General features: G+C 52.9%; 3 protein-coding genes across 5 annotated transcripts; 2 read left to right on the top strand and 1 right to left on the bottom strand.

Moving 5' to 3' along the window:
* The first annotated feature begins 403 nt into the window (after nucleotides 1–403).
* On the top strand, nucleotides 404–5,577 carry FAM219B (family with sequence similarity 219 member B). Of its 3 annotated transcripts, none has more exons than XM_075045642.1 (6): nucleotides 404–477; nucleotides 2,403–2,505; nucleotides 2,799–2,889; nucleotides 3,276–3,377; nucleotides 3,664–3,712; nucleotides 4,264–5,577. In XM_075045642.1, the coding sequence occupies exons 1-6, from the start codon at nucleotides 415–417 to the stop codon at nucleotides 4,420–4,422; spliced, it is 567 nt and encodes a 188-aa protein (XP_074901743.1). In that variant the 5' UTR covers nucleotides 404–414; the 3' UTR covers nucleotides 4,423–5,577. The 3 variants fall into 3 exon arrangements, with proteins under 3 accessions (XP_074901743.1, XP_074901745.1, XP_074901746.1); XM_075045644.1 differs by having other exon boundaries at nucleotides 3,300–3,377; XM_075045645.1 differs by having other exon boundaries at nucleotides 3,300–3,377; nucleotides 4,267–5,577.
* A 138-nt stretch (nucleotides 5,578–5,715) lies between these two features.
* Nucleotides 5,716–9,532, bottom strand: MPI (mannose phosphate isomerase). The gene is made up of 8 exons (XM_075045641.1): nucleotides 9,410–9,532; nucleotides 8,969–9,096; nucleotides 8,431–8,631; nucleotides 8,202–8,343; nucleotides 7,848–8,030; nucleotides 7,541–7,714; nucleotides 7,180–7,388; nucleotides 5,716–6,706 (listed from the first exon to the last, which is right to left on the bottom strand). Exons 1-8 carry the CDS (start codon nucleotides 9,423–9,425, stop codon nucleotides 6,488–6,490), a joined length of 1,272 nt encoding a protein of 423 aa, XP_074901742.1. The 5' UTR covers nucleotides 9,426–9,532; the 3' UTR covers nucleotides 5,716–6,487.
* Nucleotides 9,533–9,671: 139 nt separating this feature from the next.
* Nucleotides 9,672–22,557, top strand: SCAMP2 (secretory carrier membrane protein 2). The gene is made up of 9 exons (XM_075045647.1): nucleotides 9,672–9,806; nucleotides 14,795–14,875; nucleotides 15,549–15,638; nucleotides 16,642–16,759; nucleotides 17,501–17,629; nucleotides 18,154–18,313; nucleotides 18,837–18,938; nucleotides 20,696–20,813; nucleotides 21,873–22,557. The coding sequence occupies exons 1-9, from the start codon at nucleotides 9,750–9,752 to the stop codon at nucleotides 22,017–22,019; spliced, it is 1,002 nt and encodes a 333-aa protein (XP_074901748.1). The 5' UTR covers nucleotides 9,672–9,749; the 3' UTR covers nucleotides 22,020–22,557.
* The last annotated feature ends 151 nt before the right edge of the window (nucleotides 22,558–22,708 follow it).

A 22,708-nucleotide genomic window follows, 5' to 3' on the forward strand; every position in this document is an offset into this window, starting at 1 on the left:
TAGGGGGGAGGAAGAGGAGGAGGAGGAAGGGCTTGCAAAATCCCCCCTGCCCTTGGAGCAGCCTCTTTGCCAGGGGTGCTGCCTGCTGCCAGGGTCGATGTTGCTCCGAAGAGCCCCTCCGAAGTGCCCTGCGCGGGCATGGCTCTTGGCAAAAAGGAAAGAGGGCAAAAAAGGGAAATTCCTATGTTTTATTATTCCGAGAAAAGGAATTTTTGAGGAAAAGGGGCTCTGGTGCGGAGGACCGCTTCCCCATCGCCCGGCGGACCCGGGGCGGAGCCTCCCGCTGTGGCATGCGCGGCGGGGGGGTGGGGAGGGGAGGGCACGATGTCCCCGCCTCCCATTGGCTGGGCCGCGCCGCCGCGCGTCGCCATTGGCGGCGGTGGGCGGGCGCGGTGGGCGGGGCGGCGGGCGGCCATGGCGACGGGCGGCGGTGCCGCTCCCGCTGGGAGCAGAGGCGGCGGGCGGCGGGCAGCGGGGGTACGTGCGGGGCCGGGGGGAGTTTGGGGGGTGTGCGGGGGGGTATGGGGCTGGGGTGTGGGCGGGGGCAGTGCAGGGGATGTGTATGGGGGGTATAGGGCCGGGGGGGGGGTGTCTGGGGCAGCATGGGGGGATATATGTATAGGGGGTATGTATAGGGCTGGGGTGTGTGCCTGGGGCTGTATGGGGTATATATGTATAGGGGCTATAGGGCTGGGGTGTGTGCCTGGGGCTGTATGGAGTATATATGTATAGAGGCTATAGGGCTGGGGTGTGTGCATGGGGTCTATATGTATAGGGGGTATGTATAGGGCTGGGGTGTGTGCACAGGGCTGTATGGGGTGTATATGTATCAGGGGTATAGGGCTGGCGTGCGTGCCTGGGGCTGCATGGGGTATATATGTATAGGGAGTATGTATAGAGCTGGGGTGTGTGCCTGGGGCTGTAGAGGGGGTATAGGGCTGGGGTGTGTGCATGGGGCTGTATGGGGTGTATACGTATAGGGGCTATAGGGCTGGGGTGTGTGCCTGGGGCTGTATGGGGTATATATGTATAGGGGCTATAGGGCTGGGGTGTATGCATGGGGCAGTATGGGGGATATAGGTATAGGGGGTATGTATAGGTCTGGGGTGTGTGCCTGGGGCTGTATAGGGTATATATGGATAGGGGGTATGTATAGGGCTGGGGTGTGTGCCTGGGGCTGTATAGGGTATATATGTATAGGGGCTATAGGGCTGGGGTGTGTGCCTGGGGCTGTATGGGGTATATATGTATAGGGGCTATAGGGCTGGGGTGTGTGCATGGGGTATATATGTATAGGGGCTATAGGGCTGGGTTGTGTGCACGGGGCTGTATGAGGTATATATGTATAGGGGGTGTGTGCACGGCGGACTCAGGTATATGTATAGGGGCCACTATGGGGTACGTGCCTCATGGGTATAGGGCTGGGGGGGGTGAGGGGCAGCGTAGGGGTGGGGCATAGGCACAGAGGAGCAATATGGGGTAGAGCGCGTGCGTTTGGCTATAAGGGTATAGGTGCGGAGGCACGGTGTAGGGTAGGGGCAGGGTAGAAGCAGAGCACGGGTAGGGGGGCTGTATAGGGAGGGGTATAGCACATACTGGGGGATATGGGGGTGTGGGCAGAAGTTTGCCGCCTGCCCGGTTAATCCCACCGGCTCGGGCGGCCCCGAATCCCTGCGCACAGAGTTATTCCCACGTGTAAGGCTCTGCCCTGCTAATTCCGGCTTAAGGCACTGACGCGAATCCTGGTTTGTTGTGCTCTCCGATCACTACCCCAGGTCCTCTGCGTTGTTTCATTGTTTCGTTGTTAACTGCTCGCTCTAATTCCCCATCCCTCCTGCACTGACTCTCTCCTAATTTTCTGATTTTTCCTCTATTTTCTTCATTAGTTACTATATTTGTAGAAGCTTCCCCCCCCCCCCGTTGTCATTTAGCAGTGTTGGCTCTCCTTGATGATAAATGCCTTAGAGATGGGGGAGGCTTTTCCTTGAAGCACGAGGAGAAGCTTGAAAGGCTCAAAACCTGCGGAGAAATTAAACTGGGTATCCTTATCTTTTCTTTGATGAACCTGCTAGTTAAATTGCTTCCATCACGTATTACTGGAGGTAGGCTTGCAAAGAAACTGCTGGTCACCACGTGCGCTTTTAATTTAGCATCACCATTCCCAAATAATCCCTTCATCTGCTAATAGATCTGCTTATTCCTTTTCCTCTCCCTCCTCCGGCCGCAGCACAGGGCTGGGGAGGAGGAGCCGTCCCCCCCTCCAGCTCTCCCCAGCCGACACGCTGGCAGATTTCCCCACCGACGCTGAGTTCCCAAGGGTGACCAGATGCTCTGAGATGACTCCGGTTTACTTCATCCCCATAGCGAGATGCACCTAAATGTGCTTCTTTCCCTTTTTTTAGCTCATTTGGGCTGAAAACAAGAGGCTGAACAAGGCAATGGATGCAGTGGAGAAAAGGGGACCGTACATCATGAGCAAGCCTCCCTCCATTCATGCCAAGCTCCGTAAGTGATGCTCGGTGTCACCCCAGCAACTCCGCTGGGATTTGGGGAGTCATTTGCACCTCTTGCCCAGGGTGGGAGTAACCAAAAGCCCTTTTATTCCTTGGTGGGATAAAACCATAAAAAACCCCAGCATTAAAAAAAAAAACATAAAAACCCATAGGCGCTGCCTATGGAAAGCACTGCAATGCCCCCATGCTCTCCTTAGGACTGACCTGCAATGCCTCCCCCGCAAAAAAAAGACTTTTAGGGAGCGCTTGGGTATTTTTAGTTCTGCCCCTGTGCTTGGCTTTCAGAGAGGCAACGCGAGCTGGCAAAAGCAGCACTGCGAAGGCAGGGGCTGCTGGGAGGACCCACGCCACACCAGCCGAAGCCGGCAGCTAAAAGGTCTGATCCCGTTTTTCTTCTCCTGAGATATATTTTCACATTTCTTGGGGAGATAGGGGAACTCAGAGGATTAAAAAATTAGTTTGGGACCTTAGCCTGCTGGCTCCGTCGTGGCCAGCAAGCATCCGATATAATAAAACTTTTCCTGCAAAACTTGGGACTTGCTCTAGCGGGGGCCATGCTCCTCCTTCTCTTTGTTTTGGGGATGGTTTGGTGTTAAGGATTTAATCGGGGAGCCTAGAGCTTAGATGGAGTTTATTCTTAGCTGGTGGTAGCCCTGGACAATGCCTGGGTGGGAAGGGACATTCAGGACCGGGATTCCTGCCCTGGCTCCTCAGTCTGTCAGCTCTGTGGCTGCATTTCCACACCCAAAACGTCTGTTACAGGCTCGCTCCTCTGCTTTCCTGCAGATCGGTGAAGTTTAACAAGGGCTACACGGCGCTCAGCCAGACGGCAGATGAAAACCTGGTCTCCCTCGATTCGGACAGGTGGGGACTGGGTGAATATCCCAGGATTTTTTTTTTTGGGGGGGGGGGGGGGTGTTGCAGGCTCAGAGCTGGCTTTTTGGGGGCATTGATTTTCCTTGTCACTTGTAGAGCATCCCCGATGGCACTGGACACCTCTCAGGAGCAAAACACCCCTGTGGTCCCAGATTTAACAAATCTCTTGGGGTTATGCTGCCGGCTCTCTTTTTCCCCCCGAGATTCCCTTGTCTGCATCCCAAGCAAAGATGCCGCTTTCTGGCTGGCTCTGACTGTTTCCTTCTTCTCTTAGTGACGGGGAGCTGGGATCCAGATGTTCCTCAGGCTACTCCTCTGCCGAGGCAAGTCCAGGGGTTTGACCCTTACGGCACGGTCCCCATGGGTTCCCTCGTCCCTGTTACACCTCGGGGTCTGTATAGGGGCTGAAATGAAGCATCACCCTATGGGGTGTGTACGTGTGTCCATCTTGCAGAGCTCTGCTTTGCAAACTGCTGCCTCTGCTGCCCAATAGGTTTAAGCCATACATAAATGTCTCTTTTGCAAGCCCCAGCTGGTTATAACTGCTTCGCCCTTTGCACCTAAAGCATCATCTACCCCCAGACCCTGCAGCGGGGCAGCTGAAGCGCTCCATCATACAAGGGTGTCACAGCCCGCGGGGTGTTTTGGGGTGCATGGGGCGTGCATTGGGGTGCTGCAACCCAGGAAAAGCTCTTTGGTCTCTTGCTTTTGTCTTCTCTGCTCTGGTTGTGCTGCTTCTCCCCACGCAAAGGCACTGGAGGGAGGATGCGATGCCCTTCTTGCTCACAACCCTACTCTTTGCAAGCCGTAGGACCTAAATTTTAACTAAACTGGGAGTAACCAGCTCTTCTAACCTCCTTTGTTCCCCCCACAGCAGGTGAACCAGGACCTGAGCCGGCAGCTGCTGCAAGATGGATACCACCTTGATGAGGTCCCCGATGACGAAGATCTGGATCTCATCCCCCCAAAACCCATCGCCTCCTCTTCTTGCCCCTGTTGTTTCGGAGAAAATCTCTCCTGTGTGATCCAGTAGACGCCGCTCGGCCAGGGCCGTGCAAGAACAGGTCAAAAGCCAGCACTTTCTTTGTCCCGTGGGATGGCTGTCGGTGTCTGTGTCCCACACCAGGACGACAACACGAGGACTGAATGATGTTGCAATGCCACTCGTGGTGAGCAGCAGCAACCAACCAACCCCAGAGGACTTTTCCTTACACTCAGCAATATCAGGGAGAGGTGGCATGGTGACGTTCAGGTGGCCTGGATGGGACCTGTTGCCTGGCTGGGGTGGGGAGGGAGGAGAAGCAGGAGCCCAGGCACCTCCATGGGGGTGTAAAGGGAAGGAATTGGGAGGTACAGCAGCAAACGCTCTTCTGTTTGCCTGACCTCCTCTTTTCCTCCTTTAACTGGCCACATGGAGGATTAGGACCTGGCCCCGGACATGGGTTACCCTTCCCAGCCCTCCCTAATGAAGACGCAGTTGATGGTGGGGTCAAACTGCCGTGGTGTGGGACCAGGCTGGGAAGCCCTGAGACCCCTTTTCTATTTATTTTCATTTTAGTCACCCCTCCTCCCTGGCAGGCTGAGGCCAGGCCAGCAAGGCTGGGGTCAGCACAGGCTGGCAGAGAGCTGTTTCATTTACCTATCTCATGCTGCTTGCAATTAATTGCTGCTGGCTTCCCTCCTCCCAAAGCCTGGGCTGACCTGAACCAAAGACAGCAGCTTCAACAGAGAAGATGGGTGGAACCCAGCGGAGCAGATTGGGGCAGTCTGCTGAGCATTAAGTGTCTGCGTTTCTTACTTCCACCAGCAGCTACTGCTCAGGCTGGGACCTCTCCGCTTTCCACCTCTTGAGGGACCCGTTAAGTTCTGGGTTTGAAGCTAATGGCTTCTTCCAGTTCTCCCCAAAGCTGCTCTGATGCAGGCGAGGGGCAGCCCAGACCCCCCGTGCCAGCTCTGCACGGCTCCTTTTGGGTGCAGATTTGGGGTGGCTGGGGAGTCTACCTGCTGTGAACCTTAAAAGCTGCCTTAAATCATGGTCCTGCTCTACTACATAGAGGACAATCAGCTGCTTATAAAGAAACCTTATTTAAATATTTCATGTCTAGAGATGTGAGCTGGTTTTTTTTGTTTTTTTTTTTTTTATTATTTTACTTGTTAAAGGGAGCACTCAATAAACTGGATCTCATTACTCAGAGGGTGTGTTGGTGCTGTGGCAGGGGGCTGAGCCACACTCCCCCCAGCAGCACTGCTTGGGAGGGCTCCTTCCCTGACCCTGGTGCATTTTTGGAGTGATCTGGTTTCCCTTGTAATATTTTATCCCGGTGTCCTGTTTCCCTGTGGAGCTGCCGTGTCACCCAGAGTGATGCTGCTGTTGGGGTGATGCGGTGAAGGTTGCAGCCAGCGCCGGGGGTGGGGAATGCCAGAGCTGCCCCCAGCGTCCTCCGGTCCCCGAGCCCCGCAAACACCAGTGCTTCTCCCCGTCCTCCTCCTGCTCCCTACACCATGCTGTCCTGCACCAAGGACAAAGTCACCACTTTATTCACAGCACCGGAGGCTCTCCAGCTCCGTCCCCCTGCCAAGCAGCCCCCTTTTACAGCCGGGGAAGGGGTGACATGGCTCAGAGGACTGCCTGCCATGGGCCAGGCTTGGGAAGAGCCCACCAGGCACCCAGGAGCAGCAGAAAGCCTCAACATCGCATTCGCGGGGAGAAGCAGCAGGTCCTAGAAGCCAGGCAGAGATGCTTGAGACCCGGAGTGCAGAGCTCAGGCCGCCCTGCTGCTTCTCGGTGAGAAGGAAGGGGGGGGGGGGAAAAACTAATAAAAGGAGTTGCCATATGGCATTAGGAGCACCCGGAGGGGATGATGCTACAGGGACGCTGCTAACGAGCTGTGAGGGGAGATGCTCTTCCTCTGCCCACTGTGCTCCACACCACATCCAAGGAGTCGATGTGTGGAATTGCTCTTTCTATGCATCGGGTGCGGGCTGGTTTGGGGGTTTAACAGATGGAGGGGAAACTTCCAAGCAAGATGACTTTGCCCAGGCCAGTTTCTATCTACTCAAATGTGGAGTGACGTGGGGGGAAGCATCCTAGGTCCTGCTCAGAGGAGGCAGCAGGCTCGGAAGAGCAGCATCCCATCCGGCGAGGAGAGGTGGAGGGAGATGCTCTCGTTAGCAGAGATAAAGAGCACGGAGCCACGACGCAAAGTCATTTCGGAGGCTGCGGCTGTGGAGGTGCCCACGGCTGTCCCTTGGATCACCAGCAAGATGCTGGCAGAGTCCATGGCAGAGACGAGGTACAGCTTGATGGAGGGGGGGATCTGCAATGGAAAGGGTCACCGTGGCTTGAGTCCGCTGCAGATCTTCTTCTCTTCGGAGAGCTGGAAGGGGGTGATCCCCGTTCCCTGCTGCAGCCTTTGCTGTGCCCAGGCCACCCTGCACCCACAGCAGCCCAAGCCCAGGGACCTTGGCTTAGCTGAGGACACCCAAGCTGCACCCCTGAGACCTATTCCTGGTTCTCCCTCCACCCAGAGCTGCTGGAGAAGGTGAGCAAGCTCCAGGCAGGGGAAACAGAGGACGGAGAGGAGCCTGCAGCACTGCCCGGGGTGACACAAGCATCCGCAGCAGCCCCAAGCATCCCTCCATCCTCGCTGGGGCACTAGCTACAAGGGCGAGCAAACCCGTGCCAAGAAAACCCCAGCCAACACCGAGATGTCCTACCAAGAGCACAGCCGAGACGGGAGACAGCCGGTGTTCCCTGCCGTGTCCCCAAAGAAGACCCATCGCCGCTCACCTCTATCCTCATGATGGCGAAGTCTGGCACGGGCGGGTCATAGAGGTAGACGCTGGGGTCGAGCTGGCTCTGCGCAGCCGGGAAGATCTTGGAGCTGCTGGGTGCTGGCGTGTAGTTGAGCATCTCACACAAGGTGAGGACGTCGATGAATTTGGGGGTGAGCCCGGCGCGCACTGTGTTATCCGAGCATGCCATGCACTCCACACAGTCTGCGGGGATGACGCAGCACCGTCAGCCCACCCCAGCCCTCCCGCATGTCCTGGGGCGGGGGGGGATCCAACCTTGTGCAGGAGGCTGTGGCCACCCTGGGGGGACAGTCATTGTGGGGTCTCGAGTTAGGAAAGCCCACCACCTTGCTCACCTCCGTGCAGGTAGGCATGGGGCTCGTTGGCTCCCAGGAACATGGCCTCTCCCGGCTCCAGCTTCACCAGGTTGAGGAAATAAATGGTGAAGCAGCCGATGTCCCCTGGGTACTGCGAGTGCAGCCGCAGCAGCAGGTCCCCGTTGCTCCCCGACGTGTCCTTCCCTTCCGCCGCTGTGCGGGTAGAGAGACCAGGTGCGATACTGGGGAGGCGGGTGGGGGGTGCCCCATCCCCTCCCCTAAACACAGCCCCCCCCCCCCCCCCCGAAACCATTCTGGGGGCCCATGGCAGGCAGAGAGGACCCACCTTCCTGGGAGATCCTCTTCACCAGCATGTTCAGCTGGTCGACGAAGAACTTCTTCTCGCTCTTCATCAGGCGGGTGAAGCAGACGCGGAGGGCGGCCGAGACTCCGCGGGGGTCATCGCTCCCACTGCGCTCCAGCTGCTCCGCCGCCACCTCCCCGATCAGCGCCCGCAGCTCGGGGACGCCTGCCAGGGTGGCCAGCCCAAGTCATCCCTGGTGGCTGCCACTACAGGGGAGCCCAGCAACCCCCCCATCCCAAGGTAGCACAGCCACCATCCCCATCATGAACCCACCACAGGGAGGGAAGGCGGCACCAGGGGTCCGACCTCGCGACCGCCCTCCCTCGCCATCCTTACTCTGGAGGAAGGAGACGATCTCCTCCACCGGCCGAAAGCCGCACAAGCCCTCGAAGGGGGTGAGAGCGATGGCCATTTCAGGCTTGTGGTTGGCGTCAGGGTAGTGCTCGGGGAACTGGGCATGCAGCTTCACCGCCAGCTCCTGGAGAGGGGAGCAGAGGAGCTGGGTGACCTCACCAGGGACACGAGGTCTGGCCGGGGCTGTCCCCCTCCCCAGGGCTCTCCCTACCTTGTTGGGGTGCGCCTGGATGGAGAGGGCGGTGTTGACCGACAGCACCTTGAAGAGGAAGGGCAGGCGACCCTGGAAGGCGTCCTTCACCTTCGCCCCCAGGCAAGCGGGATTGTCGGCGATCCACTGGCCCAGGGTCTTTTGGGGGATGCGGTTATCCCGGATGATGGCATCGCCCCGGGGGTGCGCACCCATCCACAGCTGCGGGAGACAGACAGACGGATGGACCCCTGAGATGGGCAGCCAACGGGGATGACTTGGGCTTTTCTCGAGGCCGCTTGGCCCCGGACTCAATCGATGCAGCCAAGGCGGCTCCCTCGGGGGCTGAGTCACGCCAGGCTTCTCCTCTACTCCTCCCCGGGGCAGCCCCGCAGCCCCCCCGGGGGCTTCAGGGGACCGGGGACGACCAGGGGATCCACATCCATCCCCGAGCCAGCCAGACCCACGACAGCGAGAGCTGTGGCCAGTTGGGACGGACGCACCGATGGGACGGACGCAGGGCCGGGACGGACATACGGACGTGGGGGCAAGCACTCACCTCCGCGTAAGGCCGGTCGGGCTGGATCTGGACCAGGGGGTCACTGCTGGCCAGCAGCTTGGCCACCTCGCTCTCCAGCCCCACCTTCCCCCAGGAGTAGCTCTGCACGGCGCAGGAGAGGGGAAACACTGCGGGAGTGGGAAGCCAGACATTGGGGGGGGGGGGGGGGGCAGAAATAACTCTCTGCCCCCCCCCCCAAAACCCACTCAAGCCATCTGGGGGGGGTGAGAGGGGGCCAGGGCAGGGTGGGGGACCGAGGGGGTGTATTTTTTTGGGGGGGAAGGGGGGCAATTTAATCTCTTTCATCATATAAGGGGTGCCTCTGCCCCACCGCCCTGGGGGTCCCCGGTGGTGTGTGGGGGGGTCTCCATCCCCGTGGGCCTGCCCACCCGAGGCTCCCCCGCCCCCAGGGAGCTGCCCTGCCCGCCGGGCCCCTCTCACCGCGGATCTCCGCCATGGTTCCACCGGCAACGGGAGGGCACGGCGGGGCAGGGCAAGCCGGGAACCGTAGTCCCTATAGCGGCCATAGGGGACCCCCCCCCTCCGTGTAGCGCACGGCCCCGCCCATAGGGTTAGCCCCGCCTCCCCCTCCGCCGCGCCCTATAGGCGGTGGCCGCCGCTGTGACGTCTCGCGGCCCCGCCCCGCGGGGGGTCACGGTACCTGCGCGGTGGGTGGGTGGGTCGGGTCACGTGGCTGGCGGCGCAGGCGCCCTGGCTGCCCCGGAAGTGCCTGGAGCGGCGGCGGCGGAGCGGGGAGAGCGGAGCAGCGGGGGCCGCGCTCATGTCGGGCTTCGACACTAACCCGTTCGCCGACCCGGTGGACATCAACCCCTTCCAGGTGAGCGCGGGGACCGGGCGATCCCTTCTTTCCCCCCGCCTCCTTCTCCGCTGCCGCTGACCGAAGCGTCGCTGGCTTAATGGCGCCTGTCCCTCCTCGGGGGGAGCCGGGGTTCAGCGCTAGCAGGCCGCCCCTGCCTCAGGAGGACGCTGAAGCGGTTGCGGGTGCCCGATTTGTAGAGGTGTTAAAAATAATCCGGCGTGGGACCCCTCTTGGCTGTGCTGCCCGGCTGTCGGAGGGACTGCTGGGTCTCTCCGGGGTCTTGTTTTTAACGTGCTGTAGCGTCGGCTCCTAAAACGGAGCCTGGAAGGCAAAACGCATCCTTTGGCTGTCGTTTTCAGGGGCCAAAGCCTTTGAGGTTCCTGGGGACTTAGTCTGCTTTCACTAGGTTGATTAACCTCTGTGCCCTTGCTTTCACTGGGTTTCTCCTCTGTGAGTTTCTCCTCCGTGCCCCAAAACGTGGGGTTTCTCCTCCGTGCCCCGAAACGTGGGGTCATTTACAGAGGGAGTTGGCTGGGAATGGCCTCTTGGAGCTGACTTGTGTGGCGATGGTGTGAAAGCGAGCGTCTGGGCTTTGGCTTTTGTCAGCGAGCAGCTGTGGGCGCTGCCTCACCTTTGCTGTTTGGCTGGGATGTAATCTGCAGGAAGGGGTGATTTCCTGACCTCTGATTTCGTGGCCAAGCCAAAGTGGAACTGTTTGTTGATGGGTGCCCAGTGTTTTGAGGAATCAAAGTGAAATCGGAAGGAAAAAAAAAAAATCCCTTCTCTCCCTCACCTCTATTTTAACGCGCTCTCATGTGTCTCGGGAACAGGAAGGGTTTGGCTGACCGTGTTCCTGTAATATTCCTTCGGTGGGTGGGAATATAGGGTGGCTTACACATACAGTGGCTGTTCACGTAGGGATTTATCGCTTCAGCACTGAGGAAGTAAATATTCTGCTGCTTTACGCACATTAAGACTGTCCTGGTATCTGACCGAACAGGGCTGTGCTCGCGCTTTACTCACTGTTTAAACAAAAAAGATTGAATGCAATTTACAACAGGTAACTCCGGTGTCAGGCTTACTTTTTAATGAGGACAAACTACGTCACACCGTGGATGCCCCTGCAGTTGTCTGACAGCTCTTCACAGCTACAACTGGTCTTTGTGGCAGGTTTTATATCCTCCTTTCGGGGGTGAGGTTTTGCATTTGCTTTTGTCCCTTGTTTTAAAGAAAAATTCTGCCAGTCATCAGCAGCCGGACTTGAGGCACCTCCGACTGCTGCTGCCTGGAGCTTTGAAGCCCTGTCTCTCCAATTTGAAAATAACATCTCGCAATGCAGAACAGCACTGCCCCAGTCTAGTAAATCTGGGGAAATGAGCCCATTCCCTGATGGGGTTTGGATCCACATGCTGGCTCGGTGCCGTGCGGGGCTGGGGGGACGGTTTGCCCACCCGTCAGGCACTGACATCCCCTTCCACGCACTCTGGAGATCTTGCTGAAAGACTAGAATCGTCTTCACCCTCCCAGCCTTGTTGCACTGATAAATATCTCTTGGGCAGAGCACCAGAGTTGTCTTTCCTCATTGTGGATCCCAGTATAGCATTTTGTGCGGTGCGAATCCTGACATAACTGGGTATCTTTGCCTTTTAAGGAGACTTTGTTCATGATGTTCAGTAAGCTTGGTATAAAATAAGCTGGTGTGGTCCTATTGAAAATGTCTCTGGCTCTTCTTTCTGTTTCTTATTGTAACAGGTTAATGAGAGATGATTAACTGCCTTCGTTTATTCAGTAACCTGCTGTGACTGGCAGCTACCTCTGAAACTTTGATGCAAGTTTCAGACAGGGCTGGAAACTTCCATCCTCTTTAGAGATACCAATAATAAAATCCTTGAAAATTCTCTCAATGCATCTTCCAGGCAGCCGCAGTGCTCTGAGGTCCTGCGCTGGTGGCTGGCTGCGGGACTGGCGATGTTTGGGGCAGTCACTGTGATATTTAGACAACCATGTTAAGTTCCAGGTGATCCTCATTTGAGTAGTCTTGCCTTGATCTCATCTAGAGAGGCATCTCGTTTTGTTTTTTTAACCTGTGGGAACAGAAAGAAATGGAAGTATATAATTTCTTGCACAAACCTGTTGTATCAAAATCTTTTAGTAGCTCTGTCAGCTGGTGCAGTGCGACAGCAACTTCGTCTTTGCATTAGACGCTGCATTTGAAAACAGTTTTGATCTTCATGTCAGTGCAATTTAGTTGAAACACAAAATTACTCTGCGCTGGGGAATTTGAAGTCATGAAAAATATCGTACATTGCTGCTGCTTGAGGAAGTGATGGTAGGAAGGGCAACAAATGGGGATCTGCTCGCTGGCATTCTGCAGATCAATATAATGATTTGTGAGCACGAGGTTTGTGGCTGGACGTACTTATTAAATCAAGCGGAATAGCTGGAGAATTAAGAGAGCCTTCAGGTGCTCAGGCTTTTCCTTAGCTCTGAGGCAGGAAAGAAGTTGCGAAGAATTGCTTGAGTTTAACTGGGAGTTCTAACAACTGAACCCTTTGAAAGGAAAGGTACGTGGGCCCTTTGGAGCAGCGGAGAGCGCCGTTACTTTCCTGGAGGAGGGATAGCTGGGAAGGTGGCTTCAAGTGGTTCAGTGGCTGAATTAAGTCCCTGTTTCCGTGTTTCACAGCGTAAGGGTTCAGGCCTGTGCTTGTTTCAAGAGGGTCAACTGCCTTTTGCTTTGTAGCTTGCAGAAAATAACTGTACAACATGCAGTTTGTGGGCAACTTCTCATCCATCTCCTCTGCATTTCTTGTGCTTACTCATCCTTCATGCTGTGCAGTCGAGGCTTGCGGAAGCTGGTGCCTCTATATCACCCTCTGTTTCACAGCTGCTGTTTTCCTTCCTGCCCTATCCAGGGCACAGAGGCACATGTCCAAACACACTTCAGCTTTGTTGCAAATTCCCTGCTCTTTGTATATCTATTTTAGACACGGTTGCACAACAGCAAGCAAGTTAAGCTGCGCTGCTTTGCCTTGGCCGTACCGCCTAATTAAGTAATTTTTTATTTTTTGAAGCTACACAATAAGATGAGAGGTCGCCTCCTATTGAAATCAAACTGTTCTGCAGCTGGACAGTGAAACAGTGCTGCTCTCCCTGCCCTGCACAGGCCACCGGCAGCCTGCCCTTTCAATAGCAGTGCTGCACTGGTGAGCCTCTGGTTAATTTAGGAGCTTTCTTTTTGAACGGAGGTGAGCAAAGGGAAGAAAAATGTGTGTTTTGCCTTAATATTCTAGTGTTTCTCCTTATTTCTGAGCACTTTGCTCCCAGCCTGACCATTCAAGCTCTTCAGATGGTTGTTACACAGCCTTTGCTTTCCTCTTCCCCGTGCCTCTAAGGGAGTTTCTCTCCCGTGTGCAGTTGCCTTCTGCTGGACTTTAGTCAGGCTGGGACCTTGCCTGGTCTGGATTGAAGGGTATCGTGCTATCATGCAGTAGCTATCGTGCATGAACTGACTTGTAAGCTTGTGTCGATAGCCCACGCATCTGCAAAACTGGTTAAGCTAAAGGCTCCAGAGGAGTAAGTAGTGAAATAAAACTTGTGCCTTGAGTCCATGCAGCCCTTATTTCCAGTGTGGCAGTTCTGCAGGTGCTCGCCATTTTTTACAGCCCTGCCTGGCCAGGAAGTTGTACTTCATCGAGCAGCATCCAAAACCTCCTTGTCTGAGATCCCTCAGCCCAGGGTGATTCATAAACTAGCGCAACCTGTTGCATAGGGAGTGCCTGCTATCGAGGAGATGTGTGAAGTTACTCATTAACTGTTCAGTACGCATCTTGCTCAGCAGAAGGCTGCGCTAAAACCCCAGGGAAGGGCTCCAGCGGGTTTCAGACAAGCCAAATGACTTTTCTGGAGCGCATGGACTCGGTCAGCCCCTGCATGCCTCGATTACTCACTCTTACCTTGTCGTAGCCTCAGTTGCTTCTCACCCCATTAACCACAAAATTAGAATGACTGATGTCGAGACATGAGTTGCTAGGGAAGGGAGGGAAGGATAAAAAGCCACTTTTAAAATATTTTTACCCACACCCAGCTATCGGGTTGCCAGGCTGTTCTCCCAGTAGGATTTCCGAGTTCAAAAAGTACATTGTTTCTCTAATAACTGGGGAGAGAAACACTCCGCAGGTCCAAGTCTGGCTATTAGAGAGGGTTCTTTTATGGAAAGTAGTATGTATAAAGAAGAAACAAAAATCGCTAAGTGCATTGCAGGTGAGGGAAGAAAGGTATTTTTGGCAGAGGTGCTGAGGGCCTTTTTTAAACAATCAGACTATTTGATGGAGACAAGTAGGAGATGCTGTGAGTACAGGTGAATGCAGCTGTTATGCCGGCAGAATTAAAACCTTCAAAAGTAATTGGTGTCACACCTCCAGCTCAACTTTCCTGGGTGTTTTGCCTTTTCAGAGCAGTCATTGGCATTTTAGCTTGCTAGTCCAAGTGCCCTGCGTGGCAGCTGGCACCTATCAGCCAGGACCAGTTGTACCTGGAAACTGATTTTGTGAGGCTCTGTTGTGCTTTGTGGGTCCTCGCTCACTTTGTGGTGCAAGTGAGGTTTGGGAGGTGGTCCTGGGTGTCCAGCAACATTCTGACCGTGGGTGAATGAATCCATGTCCTGCTTTGAGTCCCTGGAAATTAGGAATAACTCTCTGTAGGTAAGCAGTAGTAATCTGCAGAAAGGGCTCCTGTGCCAAAAGCATGTTGTAGTTCTTCAAATATACCTCTTGGCTGAACGGGTGATTACTTCTGCTGGCAAATCTTGCCTTGCTGATAGTCATCTCCTTGTTTATTTAAATTCATTGCCAGCCAAGGCCATCTGCCTGTGGCAAGCGTGTGTTTCGCCTCATCCTGTTCCCAGTTAGCAAGTGGATGGAAGGCAGGCAGCATACGCAGTGGGTAATGTATAATCTAACGATGACCTATGTCTGATGCCACTTTGTCTTCACTCTCTCTCCTTTCAGGATCCCTCGGTGACGCAGCTCACAAACGCTAGCCAAAGTGGCTTGGATGAATTCAATCCCTTTTCTGAGAGCTCCCAGCTGGTACGTGCCACGTGTCTCTGCGCTAGGTATCTTGGTGGTGGTTTTAGCAGTGTGGAAGGTCCCTTGGTAGGTGCAGCTTAAAAGAAGAAGAGTGAGGCATTTGCAGCTAATTTCCCCATGGACAGTGTAGCTCATTGCGTGCGTGGCAAGCTGCAAGCAACTGCTCCTGCACTGGAGCACTAATAGACTCCCAGCTGGAGCTCTCCACTCGCATGGAACAGCTTCTCTCAAACTTGCTGCTGGCTCACAGTAAAGCCATATGAAGTGTGAAGGGGAAGATGTTTTGTGGCAGGACACATCAATATTTATTTGGTCTCTGGGTTGGGAGCTGAACTGCTGCAGCGATATCATTGATGGATCACTGCAAGAACTTCATTCTTATTTCCTGGCTGCTGCAGTGTGTGAGATGGGAAAAGGAGAACACGAAACCAGGATAAAGCAATAGTTGCAGTCCAAGCAACTGATGAAAATCCCTTTTGTTTCTCCTTTGCCTAATACCCGTAATCCTCAGGTGCCACTCCCCCAATGCATTAAGGAACTAACAAATTTTCAAAAATGCAGACTTGCTTCCTGCTAGTGCTTTCTGTTTTAGTAGTGCTAAAACTTGAACTATTCTTTGCTAAAAGAAGCAATATGTAATGTTTTTGCCTTGTTGCTTGGGGTTTATATGCAGACAAATGCATCGCGGACGACGCCAGCCACACAGCCCTCTGGCCACTCACAGCCTGCTGTTCTGCAGACATCTGTGGAGCCCACTCCCCAGGTATGGCGACCCCTCGCTGCTGCCTTCCCAAAGAGCTGGGCTGGAGAGTGTGAAGGAGCTCTCACGGGCCTCTGGAGGCATGTGGGAATAGGAGGGGAACAGGATTCTCTGGGGTGGGGTGTGGGAAACTGCAGGTGATCTTTTAAACTTTTATTTGTACCTGCCTGGCGAAGCAGATCTCTATAGGGAATACACACACACAATTCTTTTTATGCCTTTTTCCTGTCCCTCTGGTGGCAGAGCTCACTTCACCTTGTATCCTATTTGCTCTGGCTTCCCTCTGCAAACACTGAAACGTATCCTGCTAATGCTTTTAGCTTAGTTCTAGTGACTGGTCAGGCACGCTCGGTTCCAGGAGTGTAAATGCAGTTTAGCTATACGTTGCAGCTGCTGCTTAGACAGGCTAGCAATTACCTGACTACCAGGACCACCTCATCCAAACAGCAGAGAAGCTGAGGCTGCTAGGAGAAAGGGTCAGTTCTCAGAATAGCAAACAGGTAGAAGAGATGCTTAAGAGGTGTGGTAGACGGCTGTCTTGCCTTTCCTTTGAACATCCTCTCCTAGCTGGGAAAGGGATTGTCATGGTCAACTTGGGCGTCCTGCTCACTGCTCTGTTGTAAGAGCACTTGGAGCAATGAGGCTAACTGGAAAATAGAAGAAGCTGCAAGGAAAGCATAGATTTGCTGGAAGGGAAGGGCATGGAGGACAGGCAACAGGCTGTATAGCCTCCTGAGGGCTCTTCCAGCCCCATCTTCCCATGGGATGAGAGAGGAACATGTGGGTGGAGTTCTGCATTGATCTTGATTTCGTCCTCCAGCAGGTAAGACAGAAAGCCTCCAAGATGTTTCAGATCAGCCATGGGTGTTCAGCTTTCAAATTGTCCTCAACCCTTGCTATTGAATTGCCTTTGCTTCCGTTCCAGTTTGGCATCTGGTGTGTTTGCTGGTGGTATTGCCACTGCCTCAGTTAGGGAAGGACTTAACTTTTTCTCCCCCTACTTTAGGCTGTGGCTGCAGCAGCACAGGCTGGGCTTCTTCAGCAACAGGCAGAATTAGAGAGGAAGGCAGCTGAGTTGGAGAAGAAGGAAAGGGAATTGCAGAGTAACGCAGCCAGCATTAACCGTGAGTACTGCTTCATGCAATGCCCTGCCCACAATGAGTGTGATGCCCAGGGAAGCCTGAGTTGCTTGGCTTGTCAGGATTTGAAGAAGGCTCAGCCTGTCCAAGTGTATGCAGCTTTTTCAGAAGCCATGTGTCCCTCCTGTAGTCTTTCACAGCTGCAGCAGCCCTTTTGGGACTCTACCTGTCATCCTGTAACTGACAAGGCGGGAAGCAAGCTCAGAGATAAGATGCTGGAGACCAGCTCTGGTGGGTCTTTGCCCTCGAGTGTGCTCTCACCATCACATTTGGTCACGTTAAGTTCTTCAGACACCAGTTTTATATTCATATCTGAGCTGTTGTGTGATGCTGACAAGTTAAGGCTTTTCACTGAGAGCAGTAAAGCTTTTTTTCAGTCTCTTAATCAGAGCAAAACAGTATTTTCCCCTAACCTTGATTTTTAAATGGCTGAATCTGGACTTGCCGAGTGGTGTTGGTTGCGGTGGCCTTTTGGCCATTGCAGGGGAATGCTGCCTCCCACAAAGGAAAGCCCTCAAACCAGGCTGACCTGCCTCATTGCTGCCAGCAGAGTTAACACATCCCTGCTGTGCTGCCTGCTCAAATCTAGATACTTACCAAGACCTAGCCTCTTCCAACATTTTAATGTCGGTATATATGAATGGCTACTTGCAAATTATGGCGTGTGAATGAATCTTTCAATGAGGGAAGAGCAAGTGAAGAACTGCTGCTTTCTGTTTTCCACAGCGAGGCAAAACAACTGGCCCCCTCTTCCCAAGAAGTGTCCGATCAAGCCGTGTTTTTATCAGGATTTTTCTGCAGACATCCCAGCTGACTACCAGCGGATATGCAAGATGCTGTATTACTTGTGGATGTGTAAGTGATAGCTTGAACTGCAATAAAAATTCTTTCTAAGGCAATTCTGTATCAAATGCTGAGCTTTGACCTACAATCAATTCTGTAGGTGTTGTCTGCAAGGGTAAAATGATGTCTCCCTTCCTTTTTTATGAAGGCAAATGTAAATGACTCAGAGTTTATGCTTTGAGAATAGCTCATTCATGACAGAATTTTGACTGTTGTTTAATGGAGACTTTAACAATTCTCCTGGGACTCTGAAAGAGTGCAGTTCAGAGATCGGGTGCAAAACAGTCTCAGCCATATCTGTCAGTTGTGGTGCTCTGAAAAGATTTAAGATTTGATTGTAAGCAGCAGGATCAGATGAGGTTCTTAGGTTAAGCTCTGTTTTCCTTTCAAGGGAGGCAAGGAAATTAGATGGCCCAAAGGCTCCTTAATTTCTGCAGAGCTCCATGTGTTCAGTGAGAGATTAGGGATGCTTGGAGAGACTTCTGAGTTTTCCAAGAACTTACTGATGTGTTTTCTCTCCTTCCCATCCTGAACAGTACATTCGATTACCCTGCTCCTAAACCTGCTTGCTTGCCTGGCATGGTTCACAGTCCAGACGGAAAGAGGAGTAGACTTTGGTCTCTCGATCCTGTGGTTTATTTTATTCACCCCTTGTGCCTTTCTCTGTTGGTACCGACCAATTTACAAGGCTTTCAGGCAAGTACTATTTTCTTCTGTAATGGGGATATATCTTTTAGTGGGAGGAGCTTTGGTTTTATCTGTTCCAATCATATATTGCCTGCAGGGTTTTTCCAGCTCTTTGCACCGTGAAATAGATCAAACCCACTTGTTCCTAAACATATTAGAAGTATCTGATAGAACTTGATTATGGTGGTCTTTTTTTCATCTTGAAATCCAAGCCTAGCCAGTCATAGGGTCCTACTTTTTATTAATGTCTGAGAAACTGTTTGGCACATTAATGTGTTGAGCACACTGTATGCGTCAAGGAAGCTGCCTTCATCCCGTCTTGCGCTGACTGGGCAGAGTGGTGGTTTTTCAATACGCAGTGGACAGGTTCTAAGTTGTATTGCTGCATGAGTTCCTTCTGAAATCACCTCCCCTTAGCAGCTGTGCCCTGGAGGAAGGGGTTTGCTGAATTTGTTTCCCTCCTCTTAGAGGAAGGGAGTCTGTACAGGAATCATGTCCCCGGGTTTCACTCCTGCTACCGTCTCTCCTACAGGTCTGACAGCTCCTTCAGCTTCTTCGTCTTCTTTTTCATCTTCTTCTGCCAAATAGCAATCTACATCATCCAGGCTGTTGGCATTCCTGGCTGGGGAGACAGGTAAGCTTCGTTTCATGGGCTGCCATGTCACAGCCCTGCATGGATGCTTTTTCTCACCAGGGTTGTGACTGTCAGAAGCTTTGGGATCTGTTTCTGACAGCTGTCTGTTCTTTCTCCTGTGGTTTTCCTCTCTCACCTGATACATATCTTTGGCAGGTCCCAGCTGGGCTGCCTCTCTCCTCCACTCTTCCCGTCCTAGTCCCAGCAAAAGCATGTACCTTTGCCGCTGCCGCTGCGGGCCAGCACCGGAAGGAGTGTGTGAAATCTTCCATGCCTTCTCCACTGCCTTCCCTCTCACTTAATACATATAATACTTATCCCTTCTTGATGCTGAACCTATAGTGTTGATCACATCTGCCTTGTGTTAAAATGGAGCCTTGCCTGAGAGAGGCTGTAGCGTGGGCGTGAGGGATCTCTGACCTGGGGTCTGGGTACGGCTTAACTCAGTACTGCTGCTAGCAGCCTGATTCTGTCCCCACACTCTTCCTGAATTTCTCTCGAGTGTGTTGTTGGTGGGCTGTGCTTCAAAAAAATTAAGCAGAGAGTGTTTTACCCTCGCCCTTTCTTGATGGCATTGTACAGAAGGGTGAGACTGCGCTTCTGGAGTGGGTCCAACAGGCCTCTTGTCAGCAATTGCCCCCTGCAGTGAAAGCACAGGCTTTCTTTTTGCCTTGCTGCATTGGCCACAGATCAGATTCCAGAGTTACTGCGAACAGTGAAAAGGTTAACAGTGTAGTGGTTTTTCTCCTGAGGGGGAGCCTTCAGGTGATGAGTGCAGTGAAACTGCTGTCTATTTTTGCCCGCTGCCTGCAGAACGGCTCATGGGCAGAGCTGTTCTTGTGCTCCCTCCCCTGCTAGCTGGTGCAGCCTTAGTCATGGGGGACTGGGAGGGGGCACTCTGTTTTTAGTCTGACTTTGGAGAGTGTGCATTGAGCTTTCTGCTACGTTTCCTCAAGCCAGGCAGTGCATTTATTTTTGGCTGTAGTGCACGGTGTGCCTTTCTGCTTCCTTGTAATGAGCAAGAAGTTGTGCAGCACATCGAATGGGATGGTTTGGCTCCCTTGATTCCCTCTCTCCTGGTGGCACGCGGCTTGCTTGGTTTAGCAGTTGGAAAGATTCCTTTCTCCAGCACCCATGAGGGTGTTTTGAGTGAGGTGTCTCAGTATTTTCACCCACAGCCAAGCACTAATAACTCCAACATCCTCCCTGCCCCTTCCCTTCAATAACTGCCAGTTTCCTCCTTTCTGTAGCTCTACTTCATCCCTTTCTTCCTTTTCCTCCCCCTCCCAACACTTACATCCTTGGCCATGGAGGGCTATCATGGTGACTTGTAGGTCTAGGCTCTGGATCTGCCAGCTGATCTCTTCTGAGTTAGTTGTACCAGCCCATCTTTACACTACTTGGCTGAATTTTGAGGAGGTGCTTGTGGAAGTGACTTGATTTATGACAGTGTCAAGGGTATTGATTTTGCTGCTTAAGGGGGGTGGCCCAGGGCTGTAACGTAGGTGGAGTGAGCACAATTTTCTTGTGTAGAGATGGATTGATTCTAAAAGTGACGATGGAAACTGGCCCTGAAACAAGTGCCTGGATGAGCTCTGGCTCCTTGTTTCCACAGCTCTTACGCTTGGTTTTGCACTTCCCTGTAACCTTCCCCCAAAGGCTTTTATGCAACTGTCAGTGCCTCTTCTCCCTCTGCTCCATCTCATCCTGTGAATCGAGTGCTCACCGTACTCACCCTGCTCTCCCCTCTCTCGCAGCGGATGGATTGCAGCGCTGTCTGAGCTGCACGGGAACCTGGCTGTGGCTGTTATCATGATGGTGGTGGCGGGATTCTTCACGCTGTGCGCGGTTCTCTCGCTCTTCCTCCTGAAGCAGGTGAGTGGCTTGGAGGCAAGGCGAGGTGTTGGCTGACTTGCAGATCCACAGGTCAGGCTGCTCCCAGGGTATCCGGGGGTTGCCACCTCCTCTCATCTGTCTGGGAATTAGCTTGCTTTTGAAGATGTAATCGGGGGACCATCAAGAGCTTTTAACAAAAGTATTTTTGCTTGTGCTTCCTGCATCAATGCCAAGTTGCTTGAATGCTAAGGGGACTTGCAGGTGGGAAAGTAGTCTTTGGGGAGGGAACAAGAGGCGCAGATGCTTCAGTAAGGCACGCAATTAAGCATGCACATTAGAATAAAGGAGGGTGTAGTAAGGCTTGCTGCTTTGGCTGCTGTCCAGAGAAGATAGCCAGTGAGGTCCCAAATGTCACCCTCATCAAACACAGACATCAAATTTCTTGCACCTCCGTTTAGCTTGAGTCTGTCCAGAGCTGGCTGAGCAGAGAAAGTCAATGCTTTGTTTGGGTATCCAGAGCTTTACAATCACTGCTACCACAATGTTGTGGGACTCTTCAAAGCCTGGTGGGATCCAAACAAGTGCCTTCCCGCTGGGTCCCAAACATGAGCTCCCCTTCCTCCTTCTGATCAACCACAGGAGAGTTGCATTTCTGCAATTAACAGCAGAAATGTAGCTTTGGGGAAGGCAACAACAGACTGAACCGGTCCTGTTTCTATTGCTTCCTCCTTTTCTCCTAAATTGTATTGTGAAGGAGATAACCTGATGCTTGTAGTGTCAGGCACCTTCAGTGCAAGTGTCTGTAAATGCAGCAGTTAAGTATCCATACCATCACAGTGCGGGGGGAGGAGTTTTTGGTCTTGATACCTGCCATTTTGCCGAGAGCTCCACATTTTACAACAAATTAGGGTCTCCTGAAATCTGCAGCATCATGTGCCGGGTGAGATGGAGCAAATGGCTCCAGCCCATCCTCTCTAGCTGCCAAGAGACCTGGTTAGCGGCAGGGCCAAGGAAAGGCAAGCTGGCAATCGAGGTGTGTACAGCAAGCCCACAACTGCATGCTGATTTTTCTTCCCCTGCCCCACTTCTGTTTCTCAGGTGCATTCCCTGTATCGGCGTACAGGAGCCAGTTTCCAGAGAGCCCAGGAAGAGTTTTCCCAAGGCATCCTCACCAACAGGGGCTTCCAGAATGCAGCTGCTGGGGCAGCCTCCACAGCCGCACAGAGTGCTTTCCGGAGAAATTAACCCTTCCTGGGGCAGCGTCCCCCTCGCTTCCTCTGCCATTGTCACCCCAACCTTCTTTTTTTTTTTTTTTTTTTTTTTTTTTTATTTTTCCTAAAGATGCACTTTTGGGAGTACCATGTTAGCTCTGTGATGCCGACTCCAGATGAGAAGAGGTCTGGTTTTGTTTTGTTTCTTTTTTTTTTTTTTTTTTTTTTTTTTTTTAGCTTCAACTGGCCTATGTTTATGACAATTAGTTTTCCCTGTCTTGTTTTAGGGTGTGGGGAGATAGGGGAGACATTCTCTGAAGCAAGTATATTTCTCTATCCAGGACATACTGAGCGTTTGTCTCTCTTTCCCCCTCCTTGCCCTCTCTGTAGCAGGAAGGTGAGGGGAAGCAGGTTTTTGATTTTTACTCTCTTCTATTGGCCTTTGCTATGAAGAATTTGATTATCTGCTGTTTGGGGGGGTGTATGTGTGTTGTAACTTGCATGTAGTTTATGTCATTAATTTGAAGAGCAGATACTGTACTTTTGGTTTATTACACTTACATGATGCTGCATTTTGACCTCTTAACTGCTCGGCTTCCTGAGACTTGGGGTAACGTGGCACAAGGGAAAACCTGGGAGCAAGAGGGGTTAGAGAGGAGGGGAAAGGTCTTTCTCCTTGTCCCCCCTGTGGCAGATCCCCCCCTTCCATGAGGATCCTGCAGG

Source organism: Buteo buteo, chromosome 13 (genome assembly GCF_964188355.1).
Source record: "Buteo buteo chromosome 13, bButBut1.hap1.1, whole genome shotgun sequence".
Classification (NCBI taxonomy): Eukaryota; Metazoa; Chordata; class Aves; order Accipitriformes; family Accipitridae; genus Buteo; species Buteo buteo.

What these genes read in the sequence shown, in the direction of transcription:
- FAM219B (XM_075045642.1), top strand. Translation starts at nt 415, where the DNA reads ATGGCGACGGGCGGCGGTGCCGCTCCCGCTGGGAGCAGAGGCGGCGGG. An exon ending in GCGGGCGGCGGGCAGCGGGG is followed by an intron (nt 478 to 2,402) that starts GTACGTGCGGGG and finishes CCCTTTTTTTAG; the next exon opens with CTCATTTGGGCTGAAAACAA. An exon ending in CCGAAGCCGGCAGCTAAAAG is followed by an intron (nt 2,890 to 3,275) that starts GTCTGATCCCGT and finishes CGTCTGTTACAG; the next exon opens with GCTCGCTCCTCTGCTTTCCT.
- MPI (XM_075045641.1), bottom strand. An exon ending in GAAGAGGATCTCCCAGGAAG is followed by an intron (nt 7,715 to 7,847) that starts GTGGGTCCTCTC and finishes CTACCCGCACAG; the next exon opens with CGGCGGAAGGGAAGGACACG. An exon ending in CCATGCCTACCTGCACGGAG is followed by an intron (nt 7,389 to 7,540) that starts GTGAGCAAGGTG and finishes TCATCCCCGCAG; the next exon opens with ACTGTGTGGAGTGCATGGCA.
- SCAMP2 (XM_075045647.1), top strand. Translation starts at nt 9,750, where the DNA reads ATGTCGGGCTTCGACACTAACCCGTTCGCCGACCCGGTGGACATCAAC. An exon ending in TAACGCAGCCAGCATTAACC is followed by an intron (nt 16,760 to 17,500) that starts GTGAGTACTGCT and finishes TGTTTTCCACAG; the next exon opens with CGAGGCAAAACAACTGGCCC. An exon ending in GCTGTATTACTTGTGGATGT is followed by an intron (nt 17,630 to 18,153) that starts GTAAGTGATAGC and finishes CATCCTGAACAG; the next exon opens with TACATTCGATTACCCTGCTC.